At 34.2% G+C, this 27,399-nt stretch overlaps 1 protein-coding gene across 8 annotated transcripts in view; it reads right to left on the bottom strand.

Moving 5' to 3' along the window:
- The window catches only part of EPHA5 (EPH receptor A5), a 327,662-nt gene that overhangs the window by 153,273 nt on the left and 146,990 nt on the right, over positions 1-27,399 (bottom strand). For 4 of the 8 annotated variants that reach the window (XM_070395748.1, XM_070395765.1, XM_070395757.1 and 1 more), the window contains exons 4-5: positions 15,909-16,064; positions 11,618-11,953 (exon numbers count right to left, since the gene is read on the bottom strand). The exons of 1 other annotated variant lie outside the window; for it this stretch is intronic. In XM_070395748.1, the coding sequence (XP_070251849.1) occupies positions 11,618-11,953; positions 15,909-16,064 (492 nt within the window). The remainder of the gene's footprint in view (positions 1-11,617; positions 11,954-15,908; positions 16,065-27,399) is intronic. 3 more of the 8 variants (XM_070395793.1, XM_070395802.1, XM_070395783.1) reach the window with 2 other exon arrangements.

Below are 27,399 nucleotides of genomic sequence, written 5' to 3'. Positions count from 1 at the left end.
ATTTAAAAAGGTATAAGGGCAGTTACAAAATGGTTTATCATCTCTTCCTAATAAATGCAACTGTATGACTAAGTAGGGGTTTGAACAAATATATTTTCAGACATGTACGTATGATAAAGGAGGCAAGACAGAGATTTAAAAAGTAAAGTGAAGACAACAAGTCATTCAAAGATAATGAATTTGATGGTATTGTTGCTGAGAGTAATAACCTAATTGTCATTACTATCTTCCTAAATGTTTTACTTTATTAAGCTTTATTCTTCAATTCGTTAATTCTTCAGTGGAAAAATAAAATCCTCTAAGGATGGAGCATGACTTCAACTACTCTATCTTTCAAAAAGTTCAGTAGAGTATAATGAATGCAGGAAGTGCTGAATAAACACTTGGTGTTTTAATGCATGGCAATCAATTTAAGGAAAATCACATGAACAAGTCATTTCGATACACTGTGAGGAAAAACGTTTCAGTATTCCAAATAAATCTGCTTCAGAACCTAATAGAGACTCATGCATATGGCTGATTTAAATATGATTTTTCATTGTGGTTTCACTATTACACTACATCTAAAGAGCACACTTAAGATTTGCATGATGCCAGGCCATTGGGGATACTTTCAGAACTTTGTTCCCAAGGATTACTAATAAAGGGAAACAGCACTTCAGAGTGAGGTTTTAAACAAATTTATATTGTATGCATATCAATTTACAATATGCATCTTTATTTAAATAAATTCACAGCATACATGCCAATGAGACGATTGGTTGAATAGTGCAAATACTGAGCTGCTCTGATTCTGAGCTGAGCCACAAGAATGTTTGATGCTTCCATAGGAGAGGGATCTGTTGAACAAGGAATACATTTGCAAGCAGAACTGACACAAAAAGAGCAGAGTTTAAAACTAGCTTCCGGATGAGCAGCGGGAAGAATACTCAGATTAGAGAGAAAGGAAATAGTATTAACAAAATCGCCACTGGTGTAAAAACAGACTGTCAGCAAGTATTTTATAAAGAGCTTTTGGAAAAAGTAATGCCAAGAGAACCTGATTAAGGGTTGTCACCATTTCCTTAGAGAGGAGGGATGGGAAACAAACATTAGAAAATCCACAAGTATCCTTTTTCTGGAAATGTAGGCCAAACACACTCTACAGCAGAATCATTCTGTATGTGTGTACATTAAGATATTTTTGGATATATTGAATCATAAATTCAGGGTGTGCAGTACATGAGAGGGTAATTATTTAGCACACTGAAGACAGAAAATACCATGCATTGTCCTTAAATAGCACAGTAATAATTATACAATTTTTTTCTAGAATGGGTTCAGTCATTCTTAGTGAATCCTTTTGAAAAGAGTAGAATGTCTAAAAAAGAAGATTAAGAAAGTAGGCAGGCCAGCTAAGTGCAGGCCTTAAATGACAATGTCATACTTCAGCATTCTGAAAAAACTGTGAGTTACAATTAGAGCTCTGTGTCTTCCTCATTAACTTAGAAAAGGAAAAAAGACCCAACATAAACAAACAATAATTTGTCACAGAATTATTTGAAGAATTCAAAAAAGAATTTAAAACACATTATACATCATCATTACTGTTAGTAGTGGAATTGTAGCACCGATTTGAATAACAGAAAAAAAAACATCCAACTCATTTATATATATATATTTTTTTTAACAAACACAGATGTTAGGCCCTGTTGTGACCCTCAGGGAAAAATTCCAGAAAAACAGACAAGAAAGCACATATAGTGCAGGTTATATTAGCGAGGCATGCCCAAACTGGAGAGTAGAGAAAGCTTTCTCAAGGAAGCAGTGACTGAGAGGGATCTGAAGACTGAGCAATTTAGGACAATTATATAACAGATAAGTTTTAGGCAAAGGAAATAGCATGTGCAATATTTACTAGTGATTCAGAGCATAATGGCTCCAAGGTAAGAATTCCCTGGTTTAGATTCCTATTCCCTCACTTACTAGATTTGTGACCTTGGGCAAATCACTTCACATCTTTTAACTTCAGTTTCTTCATCCTAAAAATGGGAATAATAATAATATTATGTCATGAGGATGATGCTAGGATCAAATAAGAAAATGTAAATGAACTTGCATAGCAATGTGCACACAGTAAGTGATGAAACATACTAGTCCTCACTGTGTCACTGTTTCCAGAATTGGTAGAAAGAGAAGAGAAGAGAAGAAGACCCCAAAGTGCCTTTCTAGAATCCAGTAAGTTTCTGGCAAGATTCTAAAGTCAGTGAACCAAACATGAATTGTGATGGCTTCTAAAAATACTCCATCGCATTTGCTAATGATGATTAAATAAGCCAGTCATGAATTATGGACAAATCCATCAGATTAGAGTTTCACCTTTGAACTATGTTTTCAAAACAGCAAATAGGCATGGGAACAAGCACAATACTTGCGCCTCACTTAAGCCAAGTTTCCCAGTAGACTGGCAGCTTCTGTTGGCAAAATTAAAAGCTTCTGTCAGCAGTCATACAGTCAGCACACTAATCTGGTGACGAAGTACCAGTGTGAGGCCAATGTGGAGATATCTGTGATATATGATTAAGTAAAACATTTGTCTCTAGATATTTTTCCTTAGGAATTTCAGTATTTGACCAAATTGATATCTAACCACACATGACAATGATATAGTTGGAAAAATTTTGTATTTTTTCCATGTCTATTTTGATGAAAATGAAAATTATCTATTTTTCTATAAGCAAAGTGTTTTCCTCCTTTATGCTTACTTTGATGTTGTTATTATCTTGCTTCTTTATGTTATTGCTCCAAATATTTTATTAAAATTAGAAGAACGTGAATGTTAATATATAACTCAGTGTTTTAAGAAATCAATGAAGACAGAATCATTATGGAAAAGTGAAGTTTCTTGGTTTACTCCTCCTACTTTAAGCAATTGTTTTTGTTATCCGTTGTTTTTTAGTTTTGATTATTTTTCCTCTCTGAATTTACTTCACCAATGAGTCTGTCTATAATATCTATAAAGTCTAAAACCTATTAATCCCACAGTTTCTTACATGGATTCTCACTATTTGGAATATTATTAAAAAGTTTCTCAGCTACCACTATAGTAGCATTTATTAACACCTAATTAAATGCTAGTCATTACACTAATAACTTTGCCAATATTAACTCATTTAATCCTCATAACCATCCTACATCATAGATACTATTTTATTTTCTATTTTACAAGTGGAAAAACTAAAGATTTGGGATGTTTAAGTAACTCACCCATGTCACACAGGTAGTAAGTGACAGAAACAGTATGGAAACCAGAAAGCCTGGTCCACAATCTAGACCTTTAACCAATATACTAATCTAGATCTTTGTTACTGGGTTGAATTAATGTGTGAAGTATAGTGATGTATGATAATTTTAAGCATCAAATGAGATGGCCAAAAGCCACATGGGTCAATCTATAAAATATTTTGATTATGGTGAAAAAATTAGTAGACAGAAAATATTTAATGTAACTATTAAATTTAAAGCATATGCATAGAATATTAAATGAATATTTTATAAGAATAGTTATAAATAAAATTAAGCAATTAAAATGGTTGCTCTTTAGTGTAGGGAAATGAGAAATGGATTTGGGCTAGAGATGGTACATAAAAAATATATATATAAAAACTAGATGAGGGCCTTCCATGATTCAAAGATGGTATTAATGTGCCATGCATTGAAGCATATTATTAGTTCAACCCTCAGTCTTAAATTTAAAAAATAGAGTAAAAATAAAAGAAAAAATGAATAAAAGAAGGAAGAAAGGAAAAAAAGGAGGGGGAAGGAGATAAGATGGACAAATCTCAATTACTTTGAAAACAAGACTTTTTCAAAATAGAGATAACATTTAAAAATTATATGTAGAAATTTTCATTCATAGCTGAAAAAAGTTATTGGCATATATCTTCAATTGAATGTCACTTTATTTATAAAATGCGTGTGGTGAACCTTTTCTTGCCAACACAGAAATCAGAACTCCTAAAACTCCAGGTTCCCTTTCTGCTAGGACAAAGGCATTTGGCTTTGGATTCACAAAACTGACTTGCCCAGGCAAGATATGGTTTCAAATAGGCAACTTAAGGAATCAGGCTCTTGGGAAGGTCTCAGTTCTTGCCTTCTTCTGGTGAAAATGGCAGCAAAACATGAAGGTCTTTCAGGACTTTCAAGTGTGAAATTCTGAAGTAGCAATGCTACTTGTGGCAGAAGCTATTGCAATAAAGTCAAGTACCTGTCATTTATTGTTTGGCAACTGTTGTGGCAATGTTTTGCTTCATCACAGCAGATCTGTAGTTGACTATTGGGCATTTTTCCCGGAAACTTAGCTTCTAATCTTTGAATCTATTCTTCTCAATGATTGTATGAGCCACTTAATATACTCTATTGAAGGCTTTTTCCATTTAAACTTAGTAACCAGAGTAGATTTTATTTGCAACTAAGATAACAGACATTAAAAACAAATAAAATGTTCTAATAGGGAAGTGTTATAGGCAACAGTTTTTTAAAAGAATGGGAATATAAAACCAGTGATTTGATTAACTGTCTTTCACTATAGCAAGGTTCTATTTAATATTAAGGGATAGTAATCTAACAATGCTTGACAGAGAATGGCATGTGTTTCATCACCTGTGGTCACCTAAATAAAATGATTCTTGAAGATAATATTTTTCTTACCAAATTCCACTTGTTTTAAACTCTAAACACATGAGAAATACAAGAAATATGGGAAGGATTGGCTGTGTCTAACTGCATTACAGAATTTAAAGAAATAAACAGCTCTAAGTTTGAATTTTCAGCTAAAGTCATATTGAGATGATCAGAGAATCCTTTCCATAAATATCTCATATGCTCTTACAGTGGGAAGACTGACAGAGCCAGACATCAAAATCCAAGTCTTAGTCCACAGAATTCCTGAATTACAAAGATTTAATTTACTGCCTTGCCTTCTAAGAAAATGAGGTCATTGATTGGAAAGAAGTGAAAACCTGAACACTGGAGTAGGGGTAGGTATGAGAATTCAGATGACTCAAAATATTCTCAACTTCTAAAACATGTCTTGCTTTGAATTGAGCTATTCCATAACTGAATGAGGAATCTGTCCCTTTGTTTTGTCAATACCAAATACACGCCTTATCAAAGACCATTAACTGATAGAAGGAAGCAATTTTCTTCCTGCCCAAACCTATTGCTCCATCTGAACTCAAGATCTCAACAGCCAATTATCTGATCACTACAGAAGGCAAGAAGCTTCTTGAATATGAGACTTCCAAAATTCTATAACTTAAATTTGCAGAAGCACTGGAAATAAGTTTGAAAATGTATTTTACGTGTTCCTTACATAGAAGTGAGAAACAATTTATTTCAAGCTTGTATAAACATGATTAGAGACTCTAGATTCAATGTGCTTCTCCAGGTAGTTGGCACAGGTGCTACATGCTTCTTCTATCAGTTGATCAAAATCTGGACTGAAAGGTCACCTTAGATAAATAAAGTTCAGATACTGGGGATACCTTTTCTGTTGTAGAAGAAGGCATTAAATGACATACTGAAATAGAAATGTTAAATTCGATTTTAATTTTTCAAGATTTATGAAACTACTCACTACTAATATTTTTATATATTTTTAGATTATTTCTTATTGAACTTATTGGGGTGAAAAAATAAATAAACAAAATAGAACAGATTCATAGACACAGAGAATAGACTGACAGTTGTCAGAGGAGAGGTAGGGCTAGAGGACGAGGTGAAGGGATTGAGAATTATACATTGGTAGTAACAGAATAGTCACAGAGACGTAGATTATAGCATAGGGAATAGAGTCAATAATATTGTTATAACTATGTATGAGGCCCAGTGAATATTTGGAGCAATGGGAGGACCACACTGTAAAGTGCATGGTTTTCTATCCACTTTATTGTACATCTGAAACTAACACAGAATAATACTGAATGCAAACTGTAATAAAAAATAAATAAATAAATAAGTAAGTAAGTAAAAAATAAAATAAAGAATGAAATATTTAAAAATAAAAAAATCATTGCTTTTTCTTGTTTTATTTTTCTGAGTATAATTTTGAATCTGAACAGTTCATACATGCATTGATGCCACAAAAAATAAATTAATAAGAAAATGCCAGAACAAATTACAAATGTGAAACAAACCAAGAAAGAAATGCATATATATATATAAGAAAATAATAATCCTTAGAGGAGATTGAAGTTGAAGTTAAAATCTGCTAAAGAAGTTTTATATAAAATGCACACATGACACAGATAACTTTCTTCAATTTCACGTTTTAAAATATTTAGGCTAGCGAAAACAAAGATGGCGGGGTGGGTAAACGGCATACTCACTGACTCCCACAATCATATCAAAACTACAATCAACATACAGAATAATCATCATTCAGAACTGCCTGAAATATGGCTGAATGGAAGTCCTACACTAGAGAAGTAAAGGAGAAAGCACATTGAGACTGGTGTGAGGGATGGAGGCTCAGAATGGGCTGGTCTGACACCCACGTATGGCATTTTTAATCAGGAGGTATTTCTGGGCTACTGAGGCCTCACTTAAGGAGCAAGGAGCAGTTCCTCTTTAAGGGCCAGTGCAAGGACTTACTCGGACTCACTCCTTCTGAGATCCAACACTGAGGCAGTGGCTTGAGGGGATCCAGGAATGTATGGGGAGGAACTGGATTGTGTGGATTCAGGGCAAAAAAAAAAAAACTCCAGGGTGGATTTTTCCCAGACAGGGGTGCTCACAAGATTCATTGTTCTTATGCTGAGATCTCCCTGGTTTCAGAGCTGACTGGTAGAGATAATATCCGAGGCTCCATCAACCTGGCTCATACTGATCACTCAGCCCTGGTGATTCCCTGAGACTCCACACAATTTTCATCCCCACCCACGCTGTTTGCAATAACTTTTCCATATGAATGGCCTGTACTGGCTCAGGTTTCAGACTTTCTTAACCCTTTTAGTGCCAACCAATATCCTAGGAACTATGCTAAAATTGCCAAGGCATTTTTGCTGATTTTACAGCAGTTAAGGAAAAAAATTATGAATCCCAAGTAAATGAAGTTACATATTCAAAAACTTAAGGAAACCTTTACTACATTGACATATTTAGCAATATCATCATCACTCATAAAAGCAGACTTAGAACTGGACGCCATTTTGAAGCTTAGATAGTGCTCCCGGCACTTTTGGCAAAAGACAGGAGGAGCGTGATAGCGCTCCCTGGCACTCTAGGGGTTAAAGTCTCTCAAACAAGCAGCGGCTGAAGCCAACATGCCCCCATATCTATCAGTAAGAGACCCAAGGCCTGGCACTAGCCTTGCTTTATAGCTTGGCCTCTCCTGGGGAACTTCTAAGCCCAACACAAGTAGCAGTCATCTGCAGATATCTATGTAGCTCCTGCTGGGTAGCCCCAAGCAATGACTGACTTTGCAATTCCTGGGAGGCCAGAGAGCCAGTTCACCTGGTGGACAGCTTCAGACTGTACCAAATTCCAACTCCATACATCCACAAGTGACAAATGCAAGGGGAAGACTCAGTGAGCACCAAAATCCCACTAAAGCAAGTCCTGCTACAAAGGGGTGTCTCCTACACAGTAGCTCTTCTGCTGTAGTTACAGCTGGTCCTCTACCAATTCTGGGAGACATAGCAACTCTACTTAATACATAAAACAAACACAAGGAAGTAGCCAAAATGCAGAGACAGAAAAACATGTCACAAATGAGAGAACAGAAGAAATCTCTTGAAAAAGAACTAAATGAAATAGAAGCAAGCAACTTACTAGATATAACTTGCTTATATCTAGTTCAAAACAATGGTTATAAGAATGCTCAAGGATATTAATGAGAGCTTCAAGAGACTTAGTGAGAACATCAAAGTCATGAAAAAGGACCAGTCAAAAATTAAGCATTCACTAACTGAAATAAAGAATAATTTACAGGGATTCAACAGTAGAGTAGAAGATGCTGAGAATCAAATCAACGATTTGGAATATGAGGAAAAAAAGACACCCAATCAGAAGAACTAAAAGAAAAAAATTTCCAAAAATATGAAGATAGTGTAAGGAACCTCGGGGACAACCTCAAAGGTAGCAACATTCGCATTATGGGTGTACCAGAAGGAGAAGAGAGATAGCAAGATATTGAAAAACTATTTGAAGAAATAATGACAGAAAACTTCCCCTAACTAAATGACAAAAAACATGTGTTATTTAGTTACTGGAAGTACACAGAGTCCCAAATGAGAGGAACCCAAATAGATCCATACCAAGACACATCATAATTAAAATGCCAAAGATTAAAGACAAAGAGAGAATCTTAAAAGTAGCAAGAGAAAAGCAGTTACCTACAAGGGAGCAACCATATGACTGTCAGCTGATTTCTCAACAGAAACTTTGCAGGGAGTGGCAAGTAATAGTCAAAGTGATGAATAGCAAGGACCTACAACCAAGATTACTCTACCCAGCAAAGCTATCACTTAGAATTGAAAGTCAGATAAAGAGCTTCACAGACAAGGAAAAGCTAAATTAGCTCATCACCACAAACCTGTATTACATGAAAGGTTAAAGGGCATTGAAGAAGAAGAAGAAGAAGAAGAAGAAGAGGAAGAAGAAGAAGAAGAAGAAGAAGGAGGAGGAGGAGGAGAAGGAGGAGAAGGAGAATAAGGAGAAGGAGAAGGAGAAGGAGAAGGAGAAGGAGAAGGAGAAGGAGAAGGAGAAGGAGAAGGAGAAGGAGGAGGAGGAGAAGAAGGAGGAGAAGAAGGAGGAGGAGGAGGAGGAGGAGGAGGAGGAGGAGGAGAAGGAGGAGGAAAAGGAGAAGGAGGAGAAGAAATATGAACAATAAAATGGCAATAAATACATACCTATCAATAATCAAATCTAAAAATCAAAATAAATGAACAAGGAATCTAATAAACAAAATAAATTGATGGATACTAGCAAAATAGAATCAGAGATATGGAAACATGGAACATACTGATGCATCTCAGAGGGAAGGGAGGAAGAGGGATAAGGGATTAACTAAATAACTTATATGCATATATGCATTACCTATGGACACAGACAATAGGGTGCTGAAGGCCTGGGGTGGGATGGAAACTGGGTGGAGGGGTAATGGGAGGAAAAAGAGGGATACTTGTAATTTTATCAGCAATAAAGATTTAAAAAAACCACTATATGAGGATGAAAGAAAGTGAAGGGATAGCCAAAGAACATATATGCATAACCCATAAACACAGACAACAGCATGATGATGGCCAGAGTGGAAGGGGGCGGGGGGGGGGGGAGGGGTTGAGGGATGGGTGGAGGTAGTAAAAGGGGGGAGTTGGGGGAAATGGGACATCTGTTATAGTATAAACAATAAGTTTAAAAAATAAAATATTCAGGCTTTAAAAATGAATTGCCACAGCCCACTTTGCATAATGTCGATACTTGATAAATGTTTAGCAAAGGTAACTTTAAATCTAAGACTTTTTAGGAGCTACTTGAAATCAATAATTTTTGTGGAAATTGAGACTTGGGTGGTCTAGAAAGTCAGATATTGAGAAATATCATCCTATTTTGCTTTTTGTTTTGGTAGGTTTGCAAAATTTTACAGTATATGTACCCTGAGAACTTGGAAAAAAAGCAAAAGTCAACATAATTTTTCTCTGAATACAAATGTTTGTTTTACATAATAACTATGCCTTGAATAGCTGGATGGAAATTATTCTTTCTTTGTATTTACAGTTCAAAAAACACACACTTTACAGTTTGAATAGCAAGTAAAAAAAAAGAGCACATATAATTAGAGCAAATATTTATTAAGCACATCATTTAAAAAATAAACAATCATTTTCTACACCTAGTTTATCAGAGAAATATCTATCTTTCAAAGAAGTTAAGGTTGATACAAGCTAGAGAATGTTCTCCCAAAGAAATACAGCTCTTAGTGATTGTTCAATATGCTTTCAACATGTTAATGAAAGATTCACAGTAGAGCTAAGTTGAAAGATGTTGCACAGAAAGCCTGAAATCACACGTTTAAAGCCAGTATTTTTCTGATGTGGGAAGACGGTTTACATTTACTGAACACATGTGTCATTTAGCTACTGTGATGAAAAATCGACATATATTGGTATTGCTGACAGCTGAGTCAATGCTGAAGGAAAACTTGATTTTCACTATTCCTGCCTAGCTCTTTAGCATTTTTTTAGTTCTACCTTAAGTTAAAGAGTAAATAGAGAAAAATATAAATTCACTGAGAAATGTAGCATATATGTGTGCAAAGTTTTGTCTCACAGAATAAAAAAATATTCTGTGAAATGTATTCAACATGGATAAAACATCTACAATGTTCTTTACATTCTTAGTGAATTACTTAAATACCTTCAGACCATCTGGATACTCGTGAATGTTTTCCTCAGTTTTATCAACCAGAGGTACTGTGAACTCAACTGCATACATTTCTTATCTTAAGTAATAGCTACTTGATGGACTTGATATATCCAACAATTCAAATGATTTTGGCCAAGACTTGATTACCATCAGCATTCTCTATCAACTCAGTCATTCCACAAACTACAATCTTGTGCTAATATTACATGACTAAGTCCAATTACATTCAACCACATTCTATTTCAGAGTACTCTTGGCAAGAAGTCCACACAGACAAAAGTCCACCTCAGGTACTAATGAAGTGACAAGATTATGCCCTTCAACTAAGAGATGTGGCCAGGGGATAGAGGAGAGTTACATACAATGTGTTGGCTTTTAATGCCACCCCTACCCCCACATACCTATTGTTGGCAAAAGCAGGTTATAAATTATTTACAAGCTTTGAATGATTATTGCCAGATCATAAGTTGAATTATTAATTCAGCCATAATTTATCTTTGGTTCTTATTTTATCAGAAAGAAGCTTTTTGTGTTTCTTTAAAAGTGAATATTTGAGGTGAAAATATAGGGAAATTAGAATCTCCAGCAGAACTGTATTTATTACTAATAATTACTACCTAATGATTCTAAGATCTTCATATAGAAGATAGATGTGTTTTAATGTGGTTGTACATAGTTCATAGTTATTCTAATCTTGATAAGTGGATTTATTAAATAATTCATTTCACATACTTGTTATAATAATAGAAATAATAAGAAAATACTTTTTCAATCTGGAAAGAAATTTCAGCTGTGGTGCCAAACAAACAAATGAACAAATAAGCAAATAAACCCGGCCTGATTATATGTTAAAATAATAAATTAAAACACTTGAAGTAAACAAAACAAAACAAAATGTAAATTGAACTAGCACTGCATGAAATTGAGACAAAAATTTCTGCTATAAGTGGATTTGAGCCAGAAATATATTTTTAATGAAAAATTCAATTAAAAAATATTTTTTTTGTCTGTCCATGAATGTGTCTGCTAAAAAAGCCTTAGCCTTTATTTGCTTAAAACTAAAAGAAGCATCTTGAGATGTATTCTACTTCAAGTCCTAACCCTGTGACTCATGAGACGTTCTCACAGATCTCAGGCAACTTAGCCCTCAGCTGTGGAGACCATGGACAGAGCTCGGCCTAAGGTACAGCAGTTGGTGGGAAATCACACTTACCTGCTTGATTTGTGGTAACATTTACAGACACATACTGCCGGGCTCCTGGGCTCAAGTCGGACACTCCATTCACTGCCTCAATCTCAAAGGTATAGTTTGTGTGAGCGAGCAGATCCACCATCATGACAGAGGTGTTTTTCAGGCCGATTTGCTGGGGGAGGTACCTGACATGACCTCCACACTCGTCACACACACCTGCATGGGAGACGCACTTCTTGCATGCAATATAATATGACACATCTTTCCTTCCACCAGTGTCAGCAGGAGGAATCCATTCCAGAAAGACACTAGTTTCATTAACATTTGAGATGGCATTCCGAGGAGCAGAGGGGGGTCCTGGTTTGCAAAGTAAAGTGAGAGAAACATATTTTAAGATAGGCATCTTTACTACACATATCCCTGGTCCGAAGGAGAAAAAATAGATTTGCATTTATTTATTTATTTTTAAATAGGGAGAATCAAAGAGTCATCATTTGAAATAATCGTTGAAAAATCTTGTTATAGTTTTACAGGCACAATACTGGATTGTATACGCTGTAGAAATAATTTATCTTGGAATTGTTGTAACACTAGTTAGACTAAAGCAGATATTTTGCCTACTGTGTATGTAAATAATTATGGTATATAACTATACAGGTAAAAATAGTTAGATGAAAAAATATACATATTTAAAAATGGCAAGTCTTTTATCAAATACCTCCTTAGGATTGAACTAATTACTTCCTTCTTAAGATTGAATTAATTACTTCCTTCTTAGGATTGAACTAATTACTTCCTCACTAAAATTGCCCCTGAAACCTAGGAAGCAAACAGGAGGGCTTACCAAGACTAAGCACAGATACAAACTGGATTTTTCAATGTGACTCTTGAATAAAAATTCTGCAGCAAGTAAAAAATAGCCTTAGCTTACCTAAAAATAGATTGGCTATCTACTCATAATTCAACAACAGAATTTGAAACCTTCCTTCAACTTCAAGAAAACACTAGAATTTAAGTAGTTGGTCAATATTACAATATTATAATAAAGTTTTTTTTTAATTTTTGATATTGCTTTAAGATGATGGCTTTCTGCAAACTATGAATTTTACTTAATTGGGAAAATAAGTTTTATTTGTAAATTAATTCATAAAACTAAAATGGGAAGAATAAAAGTATTCTTCAGATCTTGAGGGATTAGCAGAACAAATTTATTAATAAATAACAAATAGCACCTATTTGTATATTTACATATTTCTAAAACTAATTAGCACACTAAAGAGAACTAAAATTGATTACACATAATTACAACAAATGTATACCCCTCTGGTGGGGAGAGTTGATCATGGGGGAGGCTATGCATGTGTGTAGACAGGAACTATATGGCAGATCTTTGAATCCTTCTGAATTTTGCTATAAGCTAAAAATGGTCTAAATAAAAAAGTCCTTTAAAAATTGATGGCATAATGTCTAATGTTATAGTTGATATACTTAGAGCTAAAATTTCAGTCAGCTGTTACTGTTATGTGATCAGATGTTCTCAAAGAGAAAGTAAATTTATATTTGTTTCAGACTTGATTAGTAAAGATTTCTTGACAGGAAATAAAATAGACTATGGTGGTAACTGAATGGTTCATAAGCAAAAATTAAGCAAATTTAAGATGACATAGTTATATTAATATGCACTGTCTGTTCTAAACATAGGGATTCATATTAGTTTCTACCTAAAATTTATAAAGTCATTACTGATAAGACCTAAATTTAAAAGTAATAAGAAAGTTACCTAATATTTACAAAATATTATTTAAATTAAAGGAGTCTATAATCAAAGAGTTGCCCTTTTTGACAAAACAATCCCCAGCAACATTTGTAGTTGAACCCTGTGAATTTTTCTATGTGTAGAGTTTTACACATTTGTATATAAAAGTCACTTTTAAATTGAAGCAAGTACTTAAGATGAACCTACAAGTATTATTTTTTACTATAAATTACTTAATATTTAATAATGGAAATTATGGAGAAAAATGTAAGTAAAAATCAAATGTTATAAGTTTCCTTCTAAGAAAGTGGTAAAAAAAAAATACCTGAAATATATCTGTTCAGAAAAATACCAGACTTCTGGGATTTTTTTCCTGCCAACTGGAATGCACGCACATGTAACACCTTTTCTCTAAATCTGATTCTTCCTTTTCTTCTGACTCTGCTACTAACAGCCCCTCAATATTTGGGTGGGGGCTCATCTGAAACTCAAATTTAAAGTTAAAATGAGATTCAAATTTAAGAGAAGTCCTAAAATATAAGTAAAAAGTAGAAGCTCAGACAGACCTGCACCTAAAAAATACTGTAATGAAATTCCACTGGCCATTTATATATGTGATGTATGAACCAAAGTAGAACTGTGAGACGTACCCTTGATTTAAGGAGATTCATTAGAATCTTTATTTTAGTTTGATTTTATTTTCCTCTAGGTTTATTACATTTTGTTTTCCAGATTATATATATAAATAATATTAAAAGGAATTGAACCATTAATTTAACTCCAAAGAGCCAAAATTCTAGATTCTCATCTTAACATCAATCAAGCCATCTTCCTATGCGGTCTTTGTGGTGGTATGAATGCAACTTAAAAAAGAACACACACACTCACAGAATATATATTTGTAAAACTGTCTACACAAGTCCCAACAGTCTTTTTGATAAATGCATACAAATTGGTGTTGTTTTGAGACAGTGTTAGAATTTCGCAAACCTGGAGACAGAGAAAATATGAAGCCTCAGGTCCTAAGTGCTAAGAAGCCCTCGCCACCAGAGCACAGGGTCTCTCCACCCCCCCAAACCCCATCTAACAAGTTTATAGAATGGAGGCTCACATTTGTGCTAAGAAGAAAGATCATGGCTGGACCACTTAAAGAAAATTATACTAGAAAATTATGATTTTTAAAAGTATCTCAAGACATGGTTTTCTCTCTCTAATTTACCATTCTGTTGTCTACCCAACACTTCCCCTACTATTTAGGGAACTATTTGCTCTGAATAATCAAAATAACCTCCACCGCAACCAAAATGCACCACATTCAAACATAGTTTATATTTATTCCATTAAAATTTAGTCTCCTAAAAGTGTATGGAATAATCCCATTTACTCATGTGAAGGGGAATAATTTATAATTAGTAATCACTTAACCCATAAAATTATCGGTCTGGTGATAAAAGAATGATCTTTAGCAATGCAAAGCTAACCAATATCAATAATTTGAGGAACTATGAACATATGTTTCACTGACACTGAAATGCAGATAAAATTTCAGTTTGTGATTATTTAATTAAAGGTATGGTATGACTCTTTATATTTAATACTAATGAAACTAAGTTTCAAAAATCTGTCATTGTCTGTGAGAGAAGTTACAATGTAATGGAATCTAAAATACTTAAAACAAGGCAGGCCATGAAAATTAACTGTTATGAAGAGAAGGGATTCACTTTTTTTCTCTTTCATTTTTTTTTAATTCGCTATAGAGAACATGAATGTGAAAAACTAGAAAAGTATTGTCATGAAGCAAACAAATACATACATTTGTTTTCTTCCCAGAAATATATACGGAACACTAGAAAAACAAAATCACCAGAAACATTGATGAATGTGAAACCATCCACTGCTAATGTTGAAATTAGGTGTTTAATATTCATCATTCTAATTATATGGTTTTCTGATCATATAATTAATAATAGTTAAGGAAACTCACTCCTAAGAAACACTGCAACTGCTTGAAAATCCTAATAATTTGTCTTATATTTGGCCTGTAAAACCGATTCTCCAACACCCAGTTAGTTATCCATGTCCTTGTAACATTCCCTGTCTTCTACTATAAATGACCTCATTGGCCTTTGCAGCTTAGTGGTGCCAGTTAGAACAAAAAGTGAAAGTGGCATCGACTGCATGTTTAGGTGGTTAGAAAGCTGGCTTCGAAGAGGAAGAAGAAGAACATGGACCATGAACGGGGAAGAGGGTTGATCAAAGTCATGTTTGGCTGCCACTAAGGGAACTCACAAAATAAAAGGCAAAATTCTACGCCTGTGTCTTAGATCTCGACATTGAAATTCGGGAGAATGGATGCTTCTCACAGTGAGTGAGAAATGAGCCTCAAAGTTTTCAATGCTTACGCAAGAAGACCGAAATGTGGTGAACACCTATACTGGAAGATTCAACGCTATTCCTGTTGTAGGGGAAATGGTAATAGAATGGAACAGGCTCCACCGTGCTCTCTCTTCAAACTGGTGAAAGTGAGCATCACCAAATATCCGTGGGTTTCCTTACTTGTGCATGCCATTGTGGGTGGATCAGACTCCCTCCTGAAATAATCCTTTTCACAGACACAAGAGGTGGAAGCTTCCTCCTGGCTGTAACTGTGAGGTGGACATTTGCTGCAGCTCTGGTTGTGAGGTGAGGCTTTGAAGAACCCAGGTCTGCACACTGTCAAAAGAAATAAGAGACTAAGCTTTTCCCTGGAACAGATGCAGGGTTTGTTTTGTGAATCATGTCATTATTTTGACGACTATACACAGGTTACATATAGCACAATCTTTGCAGTAATTTTAATTTTTAAATAAGCTTCTGAATAATAAATACCAGGCTATTCATTCAGAGAATCAAATATGTACGTTAAATCTTTAAATTAAACATGTTTGAAATGTTTTATATATTTAATGATTTTTTTTATGCTACAGGAGCTTATAAGAAATTATAACGGGCAGTAAATACTTGTTTGCATTTAAAGCTGAAGCAGTGCTTTGAATATAATTTTCATTTTCTCCATTACTATATCACACGTTAAAGAAATGCAAATTTGCCACTATGCTCATAAAATGGTATGGTACATAGTAGGTGCTCAAAATTTTTTTATTAAATTAATTAATCAGTGGGTGCCTTAAAATTCTGTTAGATTGGGGAGGATGCATGAATGAGTTGGTGCATTATTCACGTTACATTGCTTTCTGGAGGAGGTAGATTTTAGGCATTTGTTTTACCTTTTACTCCATTTTAGAATTTTCTTTTTCAGTTCAACATGCAGCTATTCTAATATCGGTCATGCTTATACAAATTCTAATGATCTATAAAAGGTAGAAAATGTGTCTCATTCACAATACTTATCACAGTGTTTGACCACAGTAGGTGTTCATAAATTGTTATATAATGCATAAATGAATGACTGGAATGGCATAAAGATTGAACTATTTGGAATCACATAAAGATAATGTTCCCTGATATTTTTGTTAACATTTCTAAGTTGGTGGTCAGGTAAATAAGTGCTAATGAAGTAAATCTTTTCATTCTGTGCATTCCCTAAACTTGTGTGTTTTTCTTCTTTCTCAGTGGCTAATAAAGTCAAATTTCAATATTCCAGCTGCTCAGTGTGAGCTATTTGAAGACCAACAGATACCAAGCTCATGGTTTGGGTTTTTTTATGGCTTAGTTTACTTAAGCTAAAAACCATCTATATTTTTCTATTATTAAAATTAACTGTATACATATACATATACATATATATATACATTTAAAAGCTTTTATTCATGAATAATGACCATTTGTTAAGCTCAAAGGCAAACTTGCATTTCAATAAAAAATGTTGATAGACATAATGAATTGGGACTAAGTAGCATGTGCCATAATTGATCTGGGATTTTAGTAATCCATGCTAAGGTGTTCTGCCACCACTGAATAATCAGGACCTGACAAAAATAAGAAGGTACTTTTTCCAGTAGGTCTAATTATGGTGATAGTAAAGCCTTAATGCTCTTATAAATTCAGAGAGAATGTGAAGGTATTGGAAAGATAAGAGCTTTTTGATAGTATTAAGGGCATTCTTGTAGTTAAGTGATTAGGAGAAGATTTAAAATATTATTTTTCTTATAATAGGATTGCTGTAGCAGCCAGTACTATCCTTAGGTAAGTTATCCAATTTTCCTCTTTTATCCTTTTATTCCCACTTTAAACACTATTTGCTTTCAAAGACATGAAGTGCCAATCCACTTATTGTGCAAATTTGAAATTTACTTATCATTCATTAAACAAAAGTCATTTTTTATTTTTAATGAGAGACTTTTAACTTAATAACTTTATATGGTATGTGTAAAACCGCTATTCAATCCTCCATGGGAACTTTAGGAAATAATACAAATGTGACTAAAATGTTGATAAATATATCTTTCTGTTTAATAGTCTAACAAAATTCTTTCAGCATGTGTGGTAAGAAGACATTTTTTCTTGGTACTGGGGTACAGAAGTAAACAAGATAGAAATAGGCCTGACTTTATGAGTCTTAAAGGTATTTCATAATTATACATATGATAACACTAGGAATGAGAGCTATGAGAGTGAACATCAACACCTAGTTTAGACTGGGATGTCAACAAAGACTTTTCCATGGAAGCTGAATCTCTGCTGAGTTGTAAAAGATTAGTAATATTATCCAATTAGTATAGAGGGGGAAATCCTTCCATAGGACCAAAAGAAGTGGCGAATAAACAGGGAGATGGAGGAAGTTAAAGAATTGATCAAGCAGATAATAGGAATCAAGTGACGGAGTTAAAGTCAGACAGGAAAGGAGACACCTGGTTATAAACACCTTACAGTTGTGACTTGGGATTTTCATGAATGAATAAAAATGAGCAGGGGAATAATAAGATCAAAGTGGTGTTAAGGAGACCATTTCACAGAAATATGGGTAACAGATTGGAGAGGAGCATAGATAGAGGCAATTGGCCATTTTGTTTCTATTGCATTGATCCAAAAAGGGCTCTGTTGCATGACAAGAGTGGTTCTAGTGGCCAGAGATAAAAGTGAATTCAGGAGGGAAGTATGAGGTGAAATAAACCAATGGTCATAGATAAGAGTAGGTCAATTTAGGAGGGAAGTATGAAGTGAAATAAACAAGATTTCATGGTGTATTTAATGGGTCAGATAAGTGAGGAAGAAATCTCATGACTCCAAAGTAGTTGGCTTAAACTGCACAGGAAAAAGTGGTGCCATTTTCTCATAGAAAACACTAGATATAAAATGTGTGTGGGGAAGGAAATGATTATGTTTAAAGAATTGTTTAACTTGAGGTTAGCTGAAGAAATCCAAGTATTTTTATAGAGAGCAAAACTGTGGAGTTCAATGCAATCCAATACAAAATATGACAAAACCATAATTTTTAATTACATTCCAATCATGGTCCCAAATCCAAGTGGGATATATTATGCTTCTAGACAATCTTAGTATAACTTTCTTCGTTAACTTCAGTTCCTAGCCTCAACATGATTATTAACTTCAGTTAATTTTAGCTCCTAGTATCAGCGTGATTATTTAGTAACTTCACTTCTTTCTTCTAAATCCTTATAACCTCTGTTCCTTTGTGACGCCTAGCTGGTATACTTGCCTGTGTGCTGAGAAAACAGAAGGCATAAGAGATGAACTTCATTATTTTTCTACCACCAAATCTCCAAACATATATACACTTATACCTACCCTCTTTATCTCTCTTCCTGTTAAATCTTTGCTCCCATCTTTATTTGAACTTTAACTAGGAACCCCATATCTGTCATCTGAGTGTAATCTTCCACGTCGTGTCTATTATATTTTTTGCATCCTCTCTCTCTCTCTTCTCTCTCTTCCCCTTCCTCTTTCCCTCCCTCCCATATACACACCTAGTCAGTCAGTCATTAACATGAGCCCAATATAATTTTCCAAAAGTTTGCAATGAAAACAAAGCAAAACAAAACAAAGAACAACAGCATAACTATCAATCTTACTTGATCTAAGTCTCCCTGTAGCTACCAAGAGCTTTGTTCTCCTTCAGAACACAATTTCTTAAATTATTTTCCATACATGCATCTCTAGCTCATTTTAGAGATGACACACTCCACTCCTCTGAAAGTACTCAACTAAAACTGCTTTTGTTAAGACTGAAGTTAGTTCTCTGTTGCCATACTTCTCAGCAGCATTTGATCAAGTCTTGTTTTGCAAAATTCTAGTTAATTTTACTACAAAATGCTTGCATAGCCTACATATGTCCACATACTATGTAAGAAAAGCTTCAAACGTGGTCTCCAACACTCACTATCTCCAGCTGCACTTGAGGAACTTCTCTATCTGCCTCTGAATATTGCAGGAAAAACATTTTTGCACTCTTTCTGTCAAGCACTGTGGCAAGGACTGTTTGCATGGTGGTGAGAAAATAACAATTGTCCTCCACAGCCTGAAGATACAAGATATTTGGGGAGACAGATAATAAACAAGTAATCATCAAAAGGAGCAAACATTGACTTTTTACATTTTAATCATAACAAGAGCAACGTTGTTTAAGTGTGACACTTGCACATTACCTACATATTATTTGGAAAATACTTTGCAAGTCTATTTAAGTTTGGCAAGAAGCAGGAGGAAAACTGCATGCTACATTGACATGTTTCATCAGACTATTTGGCATGCTCTGGAAGGAAGGACACTATTTTTAGTAATTGTTATTCTATGCATGCTTCCTGGCAAATTTTAAGTGCTACCTTGTACATGATGCTTATGCTGAGCCACATGGTTACACATTTTTTCTTTTCATATCCTTTGGAACTTTGAATCATTTACTTAGTGTCTCTCTTTGCAGATAGCAAAATTCTGTCATAATTTTATGGATATGAATTCTCATCTGCTCCCAACTCATATAAACATTCTGGGCTATGGAGTCTGTTCATTGAATTTTCATCACATATAACATAGTCCTTTGTAGTACATACATGCTTATCAGCATTTATTGGTGAGAATAGTACATTTGTGTACTCAGGGTCTAAATGACATAGTAGAAACTTAAGAAAAGCTAGCTAACATGAATTATTTAAATATTAAGTCCAGGCGAGTAAAAAATAATATGTATTACATCTAAATTTGCTACTTTAGTCGTCTTTCAGATACAACCATCACTCTAAGTCTCATATTTACTACTGTATTTAACAAACAAGAATGTTAATGACATCTATTCAAATACAGTTCTTAAATCTAGCCAGAAAATGCATGTCATCAGTATGAAATTGAACAGAGGCTTTTACATTTGTTAGATTGTGGAAAGGTGCCGTATAATCTTATTGGAAACTTTTTTTAAGTTCTGAAACCTATCATAAATGATTAAATTGACAATTTAAGATGTTTTTCAAATTTTAAAATAGTAAATTAAATTATTTTTAGTGTTTCAAAAATAGTTCAACCTTACAGATCCATCGCACTTGGAATGCCTAAGTGAATTAATCTGATAATTCAAAGTCGACATTCCAGAAGCATGGTCACCAAGAAAATTAAAAAGCAAGGTAATGTAGAGAACATTGTTTCAGTAATTTAGAATTTTATAATTCTCCCCATTAGAGTTAAAATGCATACACCATTTTAAATATACACTTTTAAATATGCAAAAGAAAGGTAATGAAAATAAAAATGCAGACTGTTGACTATAGTGTTCAAAATATAATTGACCTTCAAAAGTGTTGAATTTATCCAATTATGTTTTATTAAGAATGACAGAAAATCACTATGAATAAGATTTTTATTTACATCATAAATGAATTATCAGAGGATATAAGCTAAGTCAAATTTATTTTTTAAATAGATTTTTCAAAATGAGAGACCTGCACATAGTTTAGTCCAGCTTAAAAGATGTGTTTATTAAGAAAAGCAACATAACACAACATGCTATAAGAAAATTACAACTCAAAATATATCCAATAATATTTATATCAAAATTCAAATATGATAGCATATTTATTCTCATATTTAAAATAGATGCTCAGTATAAATAAAAAGGTGGTATTGGGTAAAAAAAGGATATAATTAAAATAGGCTTTAAACTAAGAATTCTAAAATTTGGCAATACCTCTTCAATGTTTGAAAACAGAAAAAGGAGAAAGATCCTATTTAAGAATTTAATATGGTTGGCTAATTAAAATATAAGTTTAAATTACTGAAAGCAATAGGTTAACTCTAATATTAGAAAATAATATCATAGAAGAATAAGAATACTATCAATAAATCTGTTAAATCTCTCTGTACAGATATATTTTTAACTTAGGCTCACAAAATACTGGCATAAGCTCAAAATTTTACATAATATTTATAAAAAAGAATAATATTGATTAGGTTATATATCCTTCACATATTCATTCATTTAAAATATGTAATAAACTAGGCTTATGTATCATAAATAATGCTGAATACTGGACATATACTTTAATTAAGACATTTTCATTGCTATTGTGTCATTAAACAACTTAGTCATGTATGGTGGTTGCTTACATGTTGTCTGGCACATACTTAGGTATTAATTAAATGTTTAATGCTCTTAAAAGTTAATAATCCAAATAAAAAATAATCAGTTCTAATACTGACATTCCTCCCATGGTTTAGGATAAGAAATTAATCTCATCTAGAATTTGGAAGAGCAGATCATCCTTAGTAAAAATGTATTGTGACCGATATCACTTCCTGCTTTATTGCTAAGATTGGAACTTACATACTTCATAAGTAATAGCAGAGTTAAAAAATACACTTAAAATTTAAGACACTGAAGATAGTCTTGAGAACATCATGCTAAGTGAAATAAGTCAGACAGAAAAAATTAAGAACTATATGATTTCACTCATATGAGGGATATAAAACTGAAAGCAACAAATACTCATAGCCAGCCCTGGCTTGTGTGCTTCAGTTGGTTGGAGCACCATCCCATACACTGAAAGGTGGAATGCTTATGAGAGGCAACCAATGATGTTTTTCTCTCACATCCATGTTTCTGTCACTCTATTTCTCTTCTTCTCTAAAATCAATGAAAAACATATCCTCAGGTGAGGATTAAAACAAACAAACAAACAAAAAACCCTCATAGACACAGACAGCATGGTGGTTGCAAGAAGGAAGGGGGATGGTAGGGCCAGTAAAGAGTAAAGGAGATCATATATATGGAGATTTGACTTTGGTGATGGGCACACAATGCAATATACAGATGATGTATCATAGAATTATACACATGAAATTCATATAATCTCATTAACCAATGTCACCCCAATAAAATTAATTTAAAACATATATTGAAGAAAACAATCCTATATAATAAAGAGCTAATATGATAATTATACTGGATAGCCAAATGTTCTTCCGGACATCCTTCTGGACAACCTTCTGGACAAAGCCAGGGCTGCCAGGGCTTAGGCAAGAACAACCTTCCTGAATGACCAGTGGTGGGGGATGGGGCCAGTGAGCCTGTGGAGCCAGGCCAGCCATGATGGTCCTGGCGCTCCTCCTTCCACAGAGGCAGCGGGAGAGGCAGGCGGCACAGGCCTGGTCCTGGCACACCTCCCTTCTTCAGAGGCGGGAGAGGGGGCTGTGTGGTCCCAATGCCTCTGCAGAGGTGGGACAGAGCACGGCCACAGCACCTCAACCTCCCATAGCCCCTCCCCTGTCTGGCCCAGCCCCGATCATCTCCCTCCATCAGCCGGCAGGGCCAGCGCTAAGGAGCAGCAAGCCAGCTTCTGGTTGAGCAGTGTTTCTCCCCCGTCCCCCACTAAACTAGAAGCTGGGCTCACTGCTGGCTGGCTAGTACAGTGGGATGGCGGAAGCCTCTCCCACTTCTGTGGCAGGTGGGTGGTAAGGAGCGAGGGTCCTGAACTGCAAGAGCCCCGGACTGCAAGAGGGATGTCTAAGTGCCGGCCTAGGCCGGGGGTATCCAGCCTAAGCCGGGAGGTGGACATCCCCCGAGGGGTTCCCAACTATGAGAGGATGCAAGCTGGGCTGAGGAAACCCTCTCCGCCCACCCCACCCCCGCCCACTCAGTGCATGAATTTCGTGCACTGGGCCTCTATTGTTTATATATTGATATAAACAATTTACAAAAAAAATCTAGGACAGAATGTTTGTCATGCTCAAGTAAAGCACATTCAGTCAATTACTGTTTTTGTTTTTGTTTTTAAATATATTTTATCGATTTTTTTCAGAGAGGAAGGGAGAGAGATAGAGAGTTAGAAACAACAATGAGAGAGAAATATCAATCAGCTGCCTCCTGCACAGCTCCTACTGGGGATGTCCCCTCAACCAAGGTACATGCCCTCGGCCGGAATCGAACCTGGTACCTTTCAGTCCACAGGCCGATGCTCTATCCACTGAGCCAAACTGGTTAGGGCTCAATTATTGTTTTTGTCAAAATTATTCCTTGACAAATAATGTGGCTTTCTAAAATATAATAGGTAAGCTGATCTTAGTTTTACAAGTCAAATTGCAAGAGTATTGCAGCATATTCATATAAAGACATTCTGTAGTTATGTGATAGTACATCTCCTTACCTTGGTTACATGGACATACTTGAGATAATAGTATCTAAACCATGAGGCTCAATAGGGCTTGTAATGAACTGATACATGGACCTTAAGATGTGGACAGTTATAAATCACAGTATTATTATTTTATATTTATTTAATCCAATCTCCACTAAAATAAAAGCCTAATAATTTCATCAATTTTTCAAAGACTTCTACAAATCAACTAGATGTTTATCTAAAATATCTGAATACTTATCTAAAATGATAGACTCTATGGTATCTCTCAAAGCAGAGGTGTTTTTCCCCCTTAAATATAGATTAATTTAACTTCTCTACCATAACAAATCTCTACAGCTAATTTTAAAATTTTACCTTAATTAATTTATCATATATTTTTAATATCTCTATAATTTCAATAGATACTAGATGCTGAGTGTTTTGCTCTCCCAAACAAATAAATGTGAATCGATCCATATGGTAGTTTGCTCCAATAGAAGTGTGTATAGGATATGTATAAGAGCCTGTGTGTGAGAAAACACTTTTGATATTTGGTTACATATTTTCCACTTCATCTGAAATTTTAATTAGATAAAGATGTGGAAGTTAGTGAGATGTATTTCCGCTGTTGTTAAAATGAACAGAATTAAAAAAAATACACTGAAAGATTAGAAAAAGTTGGTATAAAATATTTTTGAATTAAACTTTGTACCTTCTCTACTCTCAAACATGATTCTTACTTTTTCAAAGATATAAACAAAAGCTATCTATCTGAAAACAACTTAATATTGACATAAACAAATACTATATGTAGCTGTTATATTATGTTATTTTGGTCTATGAATGAATAGTGCTTTTGAATAGTCTTTCACAATTTACATTCTTCCTAAGTAAGGATTAGCTATTACATATTTCTGATGAACCCAGTTCTTGCTAAATTTGTATGTTAGAAGAACACAAATCAGAAATTAAGTTAAATCAAGCTAAGTGGTTATTTTAACTGGTAAATCTGGAACTTCCTTTTAGTATGCTTTCAACAGGTGAAAGCATTAAATTCAAAAAGTCCAGGGGATGGCTGGATTAAAAAACATTGAGAAAATGGATTTTTACATTATTCTGTTTGAAGCACTTAATTGAAAATATTTTCAACATATTTTCATGTGTTAAATGGCTATCCAAAGTATGTAATTCTTTTATGTTTTCACAAGCAAAGCTCATGTTTATAATTATTTTATAAGTTTAGAGAAAAGCCAGAAATCCATGTTTTTGAGAATAGATTTACTCTGGAAAATTGAATGAAAGGTGGAACCTGTGAATAAATATTAACTAACTAAAAACCATAACACAAATTTTAGCATTTGTTTACTGATAATAAAACATATATTACCTTTCCTAGAATAGAAGATATCCAAGTATCCCACCTAGAGTTTTGTCTCATCATAGGTAAGGATTATTTTACTGTCCAGCTGATTTAAATATGATGGCATCTAGGCCTTTTCACCTTGTTTCATATTTAATATGATGAAAAATTAAACACTTGAAATACTGTTGTATCGGCTTTTAGTGTTTCCCTTCAGTATTCAGTGGTTCAATCATGTGTTTTTCTAAACAACACTCACGATAATGTGAATTTTTATTGCCTTGATAAGTGGGATGTACAGTTTAAATACCAAGCTGGATGATTTATCCTGTAATTGAAGGAAAAACTTATGGGCCATGTATTTGATTTGAAGTATCCATTATTTTTAGAATCAGGTAGTAAAAGCCAGTTTGTTTAACTCATGTCTGCATGGTCATAAAATAAGTCCAGTTATGGATCCTGACATGAATATGTTCCCTTAATGCAATCAGATTTCTATGAAGGGACAAAAGCATCCAACACAACATTTGTTGAAAGTAGATGCAAAGTCTGGCTCAGGGTGTGAGCCTTGACAGCTAAGGTAGAAATAATGTTTCTCATTATGAACATTTTTTCTTGTACCGTTAGGCATTTACATCTTAGTCCACTGACTTAGAAGACAATATTGCATGTGTAACAAAATTATGTCTCCTTTGATAGTATGAAAAAAGTACAAAATAAATATGTAATGCTTTGGAATAAAGGATAAGCCATTCTTTGCAGTATAAATGCATTAGTTATTACATTTTCTCCTTAAAAACAAGCAACATTTACAACAAAAGGAAAACATATTCTTCAGTCCAGTCAGAGAGGTACTTACCAATTGATTATAATTTGAGATTACAACATTAGCAATGCAATGCTCTAAAAAGCGTAGATTGATGGTGATTCCTCAAAAAATGAAGAATAGAGCTACCATACGACCCAGCAATCCCTCTACTGGGTATATACCCTAAAAACTCAAAATCATGTATTTGCAAAGGTATATGCACCCTTATGTTCATTGCAGCATTATTTATAGTGGCCAAAACATGGAAACAACCAAAGTGTCCCTCAATAAAGGACTGGATAAAGAAGACTGGACATATACACAATGGAATACTACTCAGCCATAGGAAAGGATGAAATAGCGCCAGTTGCAACGACATGGATGGATCTTGAGAACATTATGCTAAGTGAAATAAGTCAGTCAAAAAAAGCTAAGAACTATATGATTTCACTCATATGTGGTATATGAGTGAAATCATATAGTTCTGAAACTCCTGAACATAAACAGCAGTGTGGTGGCTGCCAGAGGGAAGGGTGTGGGTGGAGAAGGGGGTCCTAAATTATAGTGACAGGAGAAGATTTGACTTTGGGTGGTAGGCACACGGTGCAATATACAGATCTCGTAACATAAAAACCCACACTTGAAACTTATATGTTCACGTTGACCTATGTCACCCCAATAAAGTTTAAAAAGCATACCATGATATAGAAGATTAACTGTAACTAGTGTCTAAACACTATAATTTTCCTTGAAACAAAAGAAATATTTTAAAATTACCCTATTTGAGAGAAAGTATACTTGGAATGTAAGATGTGGCATATTTGCAGTTATGAGCATATATACAATGAAAGGAGAATCAGAGAAAACATAGGACATACAATTATGCTAAATCTGTTTTCTCCAAATTGTACACTGAAAATTAAAATGAATTAAACCATTTTGGGAATGATCAATCCATATCTATAAAATGTTCTTTTGAATTGAAAGTCTGTGAATTAGAAAAAGCAGCTGGATAATGCAGTTCATTTGGCAAAAGCAGTTATCTATTTGCCCCTAATTTTCAGTGTGCAAATGTCCTACTGGGTCTCAAATTAAACAATTTCAGAAGTCAACATTTAGGGCATAATTTTTTATTCACATAATGGGGAATTCGTGACCAAAATAATTTGGTAGAGACTATATTTTAATTATATACCTTATTTCAAAAACCTTTACCCAGACAATCTCTGGCATATATTTCATGGAAACATATATTACATTATTTTTATTTATATATGCTTAGCTCACATATATTTTCCTCCTCGTTTAATATAATCA

This window comes from Myotis yumanensis, unplaced genomic scaffold (genome assembly GCF_028538775.1).
Source record: "Myotis yumanensis isolate MYYU_CA2020_CCGP unplaced genomic scaffold, mMyoYum1.0.hap1 SCAF_1, whole genome shotgun sequence".
NCBI lineage: Eukaryota > Metazoa > Chordata > Mammalia > Chiroptera > Vespertilionidae > Myotis > Myotis yumanensis.
This window is presented reverse-complemented; position numbering and strand designations above follow the sequence as displayed.